The following is a 13,924-nucleotide window of genomic DNA, read 5'->3' on the forward strand; positions in this document are numbered from 1 at the left end:
TTATCGGTCATGCCTGTGCAAGTCGGGGGGGGGGTCAAGGAAGTTTTTGTATCCCGTCACTCATCTTATTGAACCTTTCCATAGTCCTACACTACAGTCATGGATGATGGAGGAATAAAACAACGAACCACTAAACTAGCGGTCACAAAGACTGCCTGATGGTCGTACTGACTATAATGGGGGTCCAACAAATTTCTGGATGAATAAGTTAGACTTTCAGAACTTTTTCAGCCATCGAAACTCCAACGCAAGTGAGAATCCAGCCTTAAATGGCTGGTAACAGGGAACAATAAAATGCATTTAATGTCAGTAAGGATAGGTGCACGTGTGCCAAAGTCCCTGTTGGAAGCACCGAAAATCACCCAAGTGAAAATTTTTGCGCTAAGGGCTTTGAACACCAATGGTTTCACTACAAAAATGGTGAAAACCCGACAGACCCCATTATGGTCTATGGGGTCCGCAGCTAACCGCTGTTTTAGTGGTCTGATTCCCCAGTGGACCTGAAAAACGGAGGCCCGTGCCAACCTAGCCCAAAATATATATATATATATATATATATATATATATATATATATATTGATGAGCCACCATCAATAAGTGATTAGTGGGGTCTTCTACCCAGGACCCCCATAAATGCAGTGGTTGAAGAGGCCACAATGTTCAGGTGAGTGAGTACCAAGCGCAGCGCCGTACATTAGACAGTGGCTGTATTTGGTATTACACTTGAATGGGGCTGAGCTGCTGCTGTATCATGTGACCGATAAATGTGATGTCATATTTCAAGAGTTTGCAGAACTTGGAGACCAAACGCACCAGTTGTGGAAACTTCTAATGGAAACCTTCTAGTTCGGGGGTAGAGGATGAGCCCTGCACCCGGTAGCATTCATGTGTCTTGCTGTACCCGTGCAGAACGCCTTGGCACTGGATGAAGCCTAGTAATGCCCAGGATTACTTGTATAGTATTTCATGTTCTGGCAGGACGTGCAGGGGATGACTGACACACTATGTACACAGTGGTCTCTGCCAACACGCAGAATCCGTATCCACCTTCTAATCCTGTGCCCTACAATACCGACATATCACCAGGAGCGCGTCCTAAATAAACAGCGGGCTCTACAGCAATGCCAATCCTGCTGAACCACACATCCCAGAATGTCCTGTGAATACTCCTACCAGCATTACCCATCAACATGTGACAAACCCCAACACTGTGCATCCTCCTAGATAATAGAAGGAGGCGACAATAACAAAGGCGTTCCCAAAATAATTGGCCAGATCAAAGGCGAGCAACCGGATACTGCAGGAAGAAGGAAAGAAAAACAATCCCATCATGTCCAGACCCCATAGAAATCGGGGGCTGCATCCTGGTCGCTGACCCCCAACTTAGTGACTTCAAGTTCCAGTCTTATAATCACAACCTGATGGAAGAGGACACTCCGATATGAGTTGTAGTTATCCATTTTGGAAAAGCTGGATGATATCCAATATGGCTTCTGCTGAAATGTCACCCAGCTTTCCTAGGAATGCAACGATACATTCCCTGACCGTAGGAGCTCATAGGAATCCATTTTGATTATCACTCAGCTTTCCAAAGAGAGGATGAAACTCCTTGGGGAAGTAGCAGGGGTCTATTCACACTGATGGTACGTTTTCTGCTTTTTGAACTGGTTGATAACAGGGAATACTAGACTTCATAACAAATAGAGTATACAGGTTACAGGGTTAGCCAGCCATTAATGAGCATGCCCATATCAAGCACCCGTCTGTAATAACATTATATAACCCCTGTAGCCATGGCAGAGTGCGGAGGTGGCAGTGCCAAGCAGCCCCGGTAATGTTTCCCTCAGACATCCCCGGGCACTGAGCTCAGGTGTGAGAATTCGGAGCGGGCTTGTGGGGGCCTGAAAGATACAGAGCCCCAGGACAGAGACGTCAGCACGGAGTAGGAGACACATGTCAGATATGTATAATTCATGCTTGGCCAGTGATAGATACAACTCTGCTCCCGGAGACTCCAAACAGGAGCTAAAAAAGCAGATAAAAACCCCCCTAAAAAACAGGAATAGGACACCCCCAAAGCGGTACCCGAAATAGTGGGAAGAGCCCCTAATATCACATCTGCACAATGGATCAAGATGGTATAGTTGTATGCAATGTAAGGAAATGCAGGCGCCTGGCACCATGACAGGCCTTAGAGAAGGAGAACGATCAGATCAAGGACTAACTTCACCTGGTCTACAGCCAACCAGAGTCATTCCTGCAATGGGCAAGGAGGATGTGCCAACCTGATTTCGGGACTTTTCTTCATACTGCTAATGCTGGGGCATCATCCCTGGGGAAGGCAGTTACAGACAGAGGTCCATTCTTTACACCAGTCATGAGGAAGGATAATAAGAGGAGAAAACCCGAGCTGGGGCCCCATATTCACCTCACCTATGTAAAGAAGAGGAGGCTAACCAGCGCTGGGGCCCCACTGTCAATAGGTGTGAAAGCAACAGGGAAAATCCAGCGTTTTCTATATCAGATGACTGTACACTGTCCGGTGTAGAGGACACATCCCAGAATACACCAGCACAGACTGAACACAAGGTTTCAGCTCTACAGCCTGCAGAATAGTGAGCGCAGCTCTGGAGTATAATACAGGATGTAACTCAGGATCAGTACAGGATAAGTAATGTAATGTATGTACACAGTGACTGTACCAGCAGAATAGTGAGCGCAGCTCTGGAGTATAATACAGGGTAAGTAATGTAATGTATGTACACAGTGACTGCACCAGCAGAATAGTGAGTGCAGCTCTGGAGTATAATACAGGGTAAGTAATGTAATGTATGTACACAGTGACTGTACCAGCAGAATAGTGAGCGCAGCTCTGGAGTATAATACAGGATGTAACTCAGGATCAGTACAGGATAAGTAATGTAATGTATGTACACAGTGACTGTACCAGCAGAATAGTGAGCGCAGCTCTGGAGTATAATACAGGGTAAGTAATGTAATGTATGTACACAGTGACTGCACCAGCAGAATAGTGAGTGCAGCTCTGGAGTATAATACAGGATAAGTAATGTAATGTATGTACACAGTGACTGTACCAGCAGAATAGTGAGCGCAGCTCTAGAGTATAATACAGGATAAGTAATGTATGTACACAGTGACTGTACCAGCAGAATAGTGAGCGCAGCTCTGGAGTATAATACAGGGTAAGTAATGTAATGTATGTACACAGTGACTGCACCAGCAGAATAGTGAGTGCAGCTCTGGAGTATAATACAGGATAAGTAATGTAATGTATGTACACAGTGACTGTACCAGCAGAATAGTGAGTGCAGCTCTGGAGTATAATACAGGATAAGTAATGTAATGTATGTACACAGTGACTGCACCAGCAGAATAGTGAGTGCAGCTCTGCAGTATAATACAGGATAAGTAATGTAATGTATGTACACAGTGACTGCACCAGCAGAATAGTGAGCACAGCTCTGGAGTATAATACAGGATAAGTAATGTAATGTATGTACACAGTGACTGTACCAGCAGAATAGTGAGCACAGCTCTGGAGTATAATACAGGATAAGTAATGTAATGTATGTACACAGTGACTGCACCAGCAGAATAGTGAGCACAGCTCTGGAGTATAATACAGGATAAGTAATGTAATGTATGTACACAGTGACTGTACCAGCAGAATAGTGAGCACAGCTCTGGAGTATAATACAGGATAAGTAATGTAATGTATGTACACAGTGACTGCACCAGCAGAATAGTGAGCGCAGCTCTGGAGTATAATACAGGATAAGTAATGTAATGTATGTACACAGTGACTGTACCAGCAGAAGAGTGAGCGCAGCTCTGGAGTATAATACAGGAGGTAACTCAGGATCAGCACAGGATAAGTAATGTGATATATTTACAAAATGACTCAACTTTTTATGAAGCCTAAATCTATATATAAACTGTAAAATTTGCAATTGGAGATGGGCATACCCTTTAAGGCTGTATCTTTCTATGGCAACACATATTAATAAAATACATTCTAAAGTGTTTTGAATGTGAAGGGCAGATTTGGCCCCATCCATGTAATGTAGGACACAGCAATGTTACACGGCACCTCCAATAAACATTTTACAAGCCAAGACCCCGGATAGAAGTTTCTAAGCTCCTCTATCTGCGCCGTCACTGGACCCCCATGTATTATACTGTGGAGACACACATAAGCGGGCGCCATGACTACAGCCATTCACACCACTACAATGAACTGACAGCCGCCTCCTCGCTCAGAAAGGCCAAATATACAGACACCAAAAAGGGGGAAAGCAAAAACTTGTCTGGGAGTGCTGAGCCGTTGCTGATGAAATGGCCACCAGATCATCCAGATCTACTGCGGGGAGACAAGTGGAAAGCCTGATGAGGATTCCTCCCCTACAATGATGGTGATGATGATGATTCCAGGCTCCCCGGCAGCTCCCGAGCGCAGGAATTCTGCTGCACATTCAGGAAATATGCAATTTCCACTGTTAAGTGCAACCCATAAAGCTGGAGAACGCTGCGGCCCAGGGCTTAATGGTCACGGATTAACCATTTCACTGCCGGGGGGGGGGGGGGGCAAATAAGTAGGGCCTAATGCAAGGCCGCATCAATGTCTGGAGGCTCTTCACATCCTCAGCCCCAGAATAGAATGACAGGTCACATGATCAGCATTGTATATTATACATTCACTGCAAACATAATAACAATTGTATCAATGTAGAAGAGAGATACAATGTAACAGTCCGGCCTGGGGCAGCCTGAAGATGGCGCTGTGCCACAAACCTGTACATGACCAGGGCTACTAGGGGACCAGTCTACCCATGGAGGGGGGGGGGGGTATGAGGTGTCACCCCAATATCCAGAAACACAAGGATAACAGATCAGGGGAGGTGAAAGGTCACACCGTAATGTGGGGCAGGAGAGGAATGGGTGACACATAAGAGAGTCCGTGACCCCGGGGAAGAGACCGCCTGCAGGCACACATCCCAGCGCAGGCCACTAGGGGGCAGGCCGGAGCGCAGGGGCCGCTGGCTCACCTGGTTGAGGTCCTCGTCTGACAGGAGATGGGACTCCCGGGGCTTGAAGCAGTTCTGACATTTGCTCTTATTGAAGATATTGGCCTGGAACTTCTTACACGGATTCTCCTTCACCGACATAGTGAGGCCGGGGCGGGGGTGACACAGCAGCGCAGCTCGGTGAGAGGAGACTAGGGGCCCTCCCCCATCACTCGGGGCCACACTCACATCCCGGGGAGCCCCGCTGCTCCTGGAATCCCGGCCGCCTCCCCCGCTCTGCTCTCCGCCGCTTACTGAGACATTGGAACGAACCGGGCGAGAGGAGCCGGGCGGGGCCAACGGGAAGAGTGACTGACAACGGGATGAGCCAATCACAGCACGGCGCGCCCTCCCCCAACCCCCTCCTCCCGCAGGATAACAAAAGAAGCTGAGGAATAGCGGCCAGCAGGTTCAGCTGTCACTGAGGGGGGCGGGGCCTGAGGGGAGGTTAGGTGGACGTGCAGCATTCCCAAGGGATCCAGTGACAGCTGCTGGGGAGGGGTTTGTATACAGTGCACTGCAATGTGTGTCTATACTGCACTGCATCATATGTACTATACTGTATGTGTGTCTATACTGCGCTGGATCATATGTACTATACTGTATGTGTGTGTATACTGCACTGGATGACATGTACTATACTGTATGTGTGTCTCTACTGCACTGGATCATTTGTACTATACTGTATGTGTGTCTATACTGCACTGGATCATATGTACTATACTGTATGTGTGTCTATACTGCACTGGATCATTTGTACTATACTGTATGTGTGTCTATACTGCACTGGATCATATGTACTATACTGTATGTGTGTCTATACTGCACTGGATCATATGTACTATACTGTATGTGTGTGTATACTGCACTGGATGACATGTACTATACTGTATGTGTGTCTATACTGCACTGGATCATTTGTACTATACTGTATGTGTGTCTATACTGCACTGGATCATATGTACTATACTGTATGTGTGTCTATACTGCACTGGATCATTTGTACTATACTGTATGTGTGTCTATACTGCACTGGATCATATGTACTATACTGTATGTGTGTCTATACTGCACTGGATCATATGTACTATACTGTATGTGTGTGTATACTGCACTGGATGACATGTACTATACTGTATGTGTGTCTATACTGCACTGGATCATTTGTACTATACTGTATGTGTGTCTATACTGCACTGGATCATATGTACTATACTGTATGTGTGTGTATACTGCACTGGATGACATGTACTATACTGTATGTGTGTGTATACTGCACTGGATGACATGTACTATACTGTATGTGTGTCTATACTGCACTGGATCATTTGTACTATACTGTATGTGTGTCTATACTGCACTGGATCATATGTACTATACTGTATGTGTGTCTATACTGCACTGGATCATATGTACTATACTGTATGTGTGTGTATACTGCACTGGATGACATGTACTATACTGTATGTGTGTCTATACTGCACTGGATCATTTGTACTATACTGTATGTGTGTCTATACTGCACTGGATCATATGTACTATACTGTATGTGTGTGTATACTGCACTGGATGACATGTACTATACTGTATGTGTGTGTATACTGCACTGGATGACATGTACTATACTGTATGTGTGTCTATACTGCACTGGATCATTTGTACTATACTGTATGTGTGTCTATACTGCACTGGATCATATGTACTATACTGTATGTGTGTCTATACTGCGCTGGATCATATGTACTATACTGTATGTGTGTGTATACTGCACTGGATGACATGTACTATACTGTATGTGTGTCTATACTGCACTGCATCATATGTACTATACTGTATGTGTGTCTATACTGCACTGCATCATGTGTACTATACTGTATGTGTGTGTATACTGCACTGGATGACATGTACTATACTGTATGTGTGTGTATACAGCACTAGATCATATGTAATATACTGTATGTGTGTCTATACTGCACTGGATCATATGTACTATACTGTATGTGTGTCTATACTGCACTGGATCATATGTAATATACTGTATGTGAGTGTATACTGCACTGGATCATATGTAAAATACTGTATGTGTATGTGTACTTCACTGGATCATATGTACTATACTGTGTGTGTGTGTGTGTGTGTATACTGAACTGGATCATATGTACTATACTCTCTGTGTGTGTGTGTGTGTGTGTGTGTGTGTGTGTGTGTGTGTATACTGCACTGGATCATATGTACTATACTGTATGTGTGTCTATACTGCACAGGATCATATGTCCCATACTGTAACTGTATAAAGAGCATCAGCTCATGTGTACTATACTGTATGTGTATACTGCACTGGATCATGTGTGCTGTACTGTATGTGTGTCTCTATACTGCTTGCTATATACTGCATAGTGCACTGTCTGATATACAGTATAATGCAATGTGTCTCTACTGCACTGAATCAAATCCTGCCTTTATACTACTTAGATTAGTACAGTAATGTACAACACATTATTAGATCCCACAGTAGGTGTATAGTGTATACCTGCAGCGCAGTACAGTGTTTATATACACTACATAGCTTTGGGGCAGGGTAGATTACTACCTCTATAATACAATGTATAGTATGGGTCATCTACAGTTCATTACATTGTATGTGGCATTACTAGAATACCGCACTGCATCTACTGACACTAGTGTATTGTGAACATAAACCTATTATATGTTATCTAACACAATGTGTAAGATGGATATATCTGTTGTAAGATATAGAAGAGTTCACTGCTCTGCTCTACCTTATTCTTATGCATAGGAGTAGTATTATAGTAGTTATATTCTTGTACATAGGAGGTAGTATTGTAGTAGTTATATTCTTGTACATAGGGGCAGTATTATAGTAGTTATATTCTTGTACATAGGAGCAGTATTATAGTAGTTATATTCTTGTACATAGGAGCAGTATTATAGTAGATATATTCTTGTACATAGGGTAGTATTATAGTAGTTATATTCTTGTACATAGGAGCAGTATTATAGTAGTTATATTCTTGTACATAGGAGTAGTATTATAGTAGTTATATTCTTGTACATAGGAGGCAGTATTATAGTAGTTATATTCTTGTACATAGGAGCAGTATTATAGTAGTTATATTCTTGTACATAGGGGGCAGTATTATAGTAGTTATATTCTTGTACATAGGGGCAGTATTATAGTAGTTATATTCTTGTACACAGGAGGTAGTATTATAGTAGTTATATTCTTGTACACAGGAGGTAGTATTATAGTAGTTATATTCTTGTACATAGGGGCAGTATTATAGTAGTTATATTCTTGTACATAGGAGCAGTATTATAGTAGTTATATTCTTGTACATAGGAGGTAGTATTATAGTAGTTATATTCTTGTACATAGGAGCAGTATTATAGTAGTTATGTTCTTGTACATAGGGGGCAGTATTATAGTAGTTATATTCTCGTACATAGGGGGAAGTATTATAATAGTTATATTCTTACATGTAGTGTACAGTATTATAGTAGTAATATACTTACATGTAAGATACAGTATTATTGTAGTGATATTTTTACATGTAGGGTACAGTATTATAGTAGTAATACTCTTACATGTAGAGTACAGTATTATAGTAGAAATACTCTTACATGTAGAGTACAGTATTATAGTAGGAATACTCTTACATGTAGGGTACAGTATTATAGTAGTAATATTGTTACTTTTAGGGTTCGGTATTACGCTATTTCAGAGTATTTGGCAGTTGTACTTTGATTTAGTCTTAGAATTCTGCTCAGGATATACTGTATATGAGTATGGCTGGAGGTCGACCTGTCAGACAAGCAGTCACATTTTGCAGTTTGCTGTGTACTATGATGAAAATGATTCACGGTACAAGTCCTTTATCTGGCTTGAAATTGACATCTACCAGAGATGAGTTGTCGCTTCCCTTCCCCCACTCCTCTTAGCAGCTCGTCCTCTGTTTGCTTCCAGTATATAGCGGTTGTACATTCTGTACTCCATCCTCAAACGTGTCATCATTGGGTAACTTTGGAACAACTACTGCTTCAGTATCTCAGCTCTGACTGGAATTGCTCTCAGAAATCTGGTTTTCAGTGTAAAATAACGGAGTGGACTGAAAACATGATAAATCTCAGTGTCTGGGCGATGTGACTCATCTTACAGAGATGGATCCATGTTTATGTAGAACGCTATAAAATATTGTTCTTATATCTGTCGGTTTCATGTTGCAGCTCTTATTACGTTTACATCTGGTACAGACGCAAATGGTCGTGATTCACACGGTCACATGACCACATCAGACGCCACAATCATAATAAACAGTGAGAACAGGTTCAACCGATTGTATGTGTCTTCTAAGGAGGATGACGGAAGTGGGAGGTAAGGAGCCGCTGGAGAATCACCAGGGATGGATGATGAGTGGGATAATGACTACAACCCTAGCTCACCACAGGAATGCGCCATCACCGGATCCCTCATTGTCTCAGGAAAAACACCTAATGTGAACCCAAAAGACATTCTCCAAAAGCCAACAACATCTGCCGCATGGAATTACCAGCGGACGTATCAAGCCCCGTTCTCCAAAATCCTGGGGTAAAAAAAAACCCAAGCTAGAGGCTCACAACTGTTTGAGTTTAAGGGCGTGAAAGAATTTGCAACGTCAGATTTGTCAAGGGAAATTTTAATAAATTGCCACAATCTCACACAAATTGGCGAAGGATAAAGTCCTGCATGGAAAACTTTTGCCTCCACCAGTGTGAGTTTAGAAAACAATGGACACCCAATGAACCCCATTATAGTCAATGGGGGTCTGCTAGGCTCCATGTGTAACCTCTGTTGTATTGGGCTGCCTCCCCATTGTTTGGGTCCCCTGATGGACTCGGACATTGGAAATGCAACGCTAGTGTGAACTTAAGGGGATGGCATTATGAGTGGAGTATTATAGTAGTTATATTCTTGTACATAGCAGCAGTATTATAGTAGTTATATTCTTGTACATAGGAACAGTATTATAGTAGTTATATTCTTGTACATAGGGGGCAGTATTATAGTAGTTATATTCTTGTACATAGGGGGCAGTATTATAGTAGTTATATTCTTGTACATAGGAGTAGTATTATAGTAGTTATATTCTTGTACATAGGAGCAGTATTATAGTAGTTATATTCTTGTACATAGGAACAGTATTATAGTAGTTATATTCTTGTACATAGGAGGTAGTATTATAGTAGTTATATTCTTGTACATAGCAGCAGTATTATAGTAGTTATATTCTTGTACATAGGAGTAGTATTATAGTAGTTATATTCTTGTACATAGGAGTAGTATTATAGTAGTTATATTCTTGTACATAGGAGCAGTATTATAGTAGGTATATTCTTGTACATAGGAGTAGTATTATAGTAGTTATATTCTTGTACATAGGAGCAGTATTATAGTAGTTATATTCTTGTACATAGGAGTAGTATTATAGTAGTTATATTCTTGTACATAGGAGCAGTATTATAGTAGTTATATTCTTGTACATAGGAGCAGTATTATAGTAGTTATATTCTTGTACATAGGGGCAGTATTATAGTAGTTATATTCTTGTACATAGGAGCAGTATTATAGTAGTTATATTCTTGTACATAGGGGCAGTATTATAGTAGTTATATTCTTGTACATAGGGGACAGTATTATAGTAGTTACAGTGGGTATGGAAAGTATTCAGACCCCCTTAAATTTTTCACTCTTTGTTTCATTGCAGCCATTTTCTAAAAGCAAAAAAGTTCATTTTATTTCTCATTAATATACACTCAGCCCCATCTTGACGGAATCCCCCCCTTCCCCCCCAGAAATGTAGATATTTTTGAAAACTTATGAAAAAAAAAAAAATGAAATATCAATATCACATAAGTATTCAGCCCCTTTATTCAGTATTGAGTATTTGCACCCCTTTGAGACAGTACAGCCAGGAGTCTTCTTGCGAATCATGCAACAAGTTTTTCACATCTGGATTGGAGGATCCTTTGCCGTTTTTCTTTGCAGATCCTCTCCAGTTCTGTCAGATTGGATGGTGAACGTTAGTGAACAGCCATTTTGAGGTCTCTCCAGAGCAAATGAGAATCATGAGGTTAAAGGCAACTGCCCAGGGAGCTCAGAGACAGAATTGTGGCAAGGCACAGATCTGGCCAAGGCTACAAAAAAATTTCTGCAGCACTCAAGGTTCCTAAAAGCACAGTGGTTTCCATATTCCTCAAATGGAAGAATTTGGGACGACCAGAACTCTTCCTAGACCTGGCCGTCCAGCCAAACTGAGTAATCATGGGAGAAGAGCCTTGGGAGAGAGGTAAAGAACCCAAAGATCACTGTGCCAGAGATGCAGTAGGGAGATGGGAGAAAGTTCCACAAAGTCAACTATCATGGCAGCCCTCCACCAGTCAGGGCTTTATGAAAGAAGCCTCTCCTCAGTGCAAGACATGTGAAAGCTCACATAGAGTTTGCCAAAAAACACATCAAGGACTCTCAGACTATGAGAAATAAGATTCTCTGGTCTGATGAGATGAGATTGAACTTTTTGGCGTTAATTCTAAGTGTTATGTGTGGAGAAAACCAGGCACTGCTCAAGACTTGCCCAAATTCTTCCCACTATTTACCCCTTAACCCCTGTAGAAACATCTGACTTTGGGGAGGCTGCCAGGTTGTTACCCCTTGAGATAGTCCTGTGTTGGTAGCTGGTGGCTTAGCAGACTGAGGGATACCATACAACACACCAGTTATTAGGCAAGAGAATGTAGCACCGTAGCAGGACAGCAACAATACAGAGGTCAGGGTCAAGCCAAGTTCAAACACAGCAGACACCACAGGAACAGCTGACAGGTAAGTGGTCAGGAGGAAACCAAAGGTCAAATTACAGGTCAGGTGAAATAACTGGAACAGCTAGTACATAGTAAGACTCCTATGCCTGGCCCCAAGGAGATGGCTGAGAACAGTTTCATAGGGGAGGGCCGACAGGATTTCACTGGGGACACAATTACTGGTGCACATGCTGGCCCTTTGACAGAGATTGCCAGTGCTGACACCCTATGGCACCAGCAACAAAAATAATCCACAACTGTGAGCCGAGGTCAGAAAACAAAGAAGAATCCAGGGCAGGCGTCCACCTCAAATTTCTCTTTACTTTGTGACATCTATGGTATGGACTGTATTACACTCCACTCCAGTAGGTCCACCCCAGCAGAAAAACATCAATTTCGTTTTTGTTTGTTTTTTTTGCTGCGGTGCACGAGTTGCTCCAAAAGGAGCCCCTTATTCTCCGTCGTTGAAGGGCTCACACAAGCCTGGAGCCGGTCCTGCCTGGCAAACTGCTGAGATACAAGCCTGTGACATCTTTACTGTTCCAGTTCTGGTTCTCCATCATCTGACATCTGCCAGGCTGTTTTTCCTGGAAGTCAATGCCTTTGGATGAGGTTTGTTACTCTCTGCAATATGAGAATAAATTCCTTTAGTGTTGGATTTTCTCTAATAAAAAAAATTCACCCTTTTTGAGAGCAGATCCTGCATTAAAGATGGTGAGCTCCTGGTGGTGACAATCATTTTGAAGAAGTTCTGTAGGGTACAAGGTTCCCAGTGACTATCTTCACAGATTATCCCATATGCCCATAGATTTCATCACGACAAGCTTAGTGGACCTTATTCTTCTTATAATATCACTTCATCCTCACCTAGAAGAACCACAGGGTATATGCTATCTCCAGGTCATCTGACGTATCTCATCCTAGACCTGAAGACCTAGCACATGTCATTGATACAAAACACATCCTTAACACTATCAATGTCTCTGCTGAGAAGTCTCCAAGAGGTTGACCTGTCATGTTCCTTGGTGTTATCTTGGACATCCTTCACGGTCCTTGTCCTGGGTTGCTGTTATTGATCGCTGACCCCACCATATTCTTGATACACCTTCCTTTTGGATACTAAGCCAGGTACCTGTAATGCCTCTCCTGATTCTGACCCCAGCCTTGTTCCTGACTATACACCAGCCCATCTTGACTATACACCAGCCCATTAGATATTACAAGGGTGCCTGTAGTGCTACTCCTGACTCTGACACAACGGTCTTGTTCATAACTTCGGTCCAGTCTCATCCCAGGGCTCTGTAGTTTTCTCGGTGATAATCTCTGGTTCTTGACCACACCACAGCACTACTGTCACCAGTCAATGACTATTTTGGGGACTACAACTTGAGTTAAGGATGAAAACCAGGCAATTCCTTCGACTTTACACCCCAGACCAGCTTGTGTCCACATACCAGTAAGTGACCATAACACCCACATTGAACAGCTGAGCGCTGTAAAGATAGGGGGCAGTACAGCTGAGAACAGTCTTCATATTTCATGTTACATTGCTTTCTCATTGCTACAACAACAAGGGTGAGGTCGTGTGCAGATGTGAATGGGTTTTGTTTTATTAAAGGTTATATATTTTTCTTACACTTTACATTTTGTACATTTCAGTGCATAGCATGTCTAGGCCTAGAAACACACTACAGTACAAAGGTGTGAACAGGATTTTATCTGGCCGGGGAGAGAGGGGGTTGGGGGTGACAACTAGTATACATAACCACATAAACCCAAATACAATACTGTACATTCCTGCACACATACACGCATCACTGTACTAATGAACATTCAGTATGTAGAGTACATATAGTATTGTTGAAAAGTTTTAGGCATCTGTGGAATAAACATATATATATATTACTAGCCTCTGCCCGTGATTTCGTCTGCGGGTTGTTGGCGTCGGTCAGCAAATTGCTGCCGTCAATGGTTCGCTCGCATTTTGG

The 13,924-nt window shown here is 42.5% G+C and overlaps 1 protein-coding gene across 14 annotated transcripts in view; it reads right to left on the reverse strand.

The window, feature by feature from the left end:
• MPRIP (myosin phosphatase Rho interacting protein) overlaps positions 1 to 5,374 on the reverse strand; it is a 76,178-nt gene extending 70,804 nt beyond the window's left edge. For all 14 annotated transcript variants that reach the window (XM_075285220.1, XM_075285221.1, XM_075285216.1 and 11 more), the window contains exon 1: positions 5,067 to 5,374. In XM_075285220.1, the coding sequence (XP_075141321.1) occupies positions 5,067 to 5,186 (120 nt within the window). In that variant the 5' untranslated portion in view covers positions 5,187 to 5,374. The remainder of the gene's footprint in view (positions 1 to 5,066) is intronic.
• Positions 5,375 to 13,924: the final 8,550 nt, after the last annotated feature.

Source organism: Leptodactylus fuscus, chromosome 8 (assembly GCF_031893055.1).
Source record: "Leptodactylus fuscus isolate aLepFus1 chromosome 8, aLepFus1.hap2, whole genome shotgun sequence".
Taxonomy (NCBI): Eukaryota; Metazoa; Chordata; class Amphibia; order Anura; family Leptodactylidae; genus Leptodactylus; species Leptodactylus fuscus.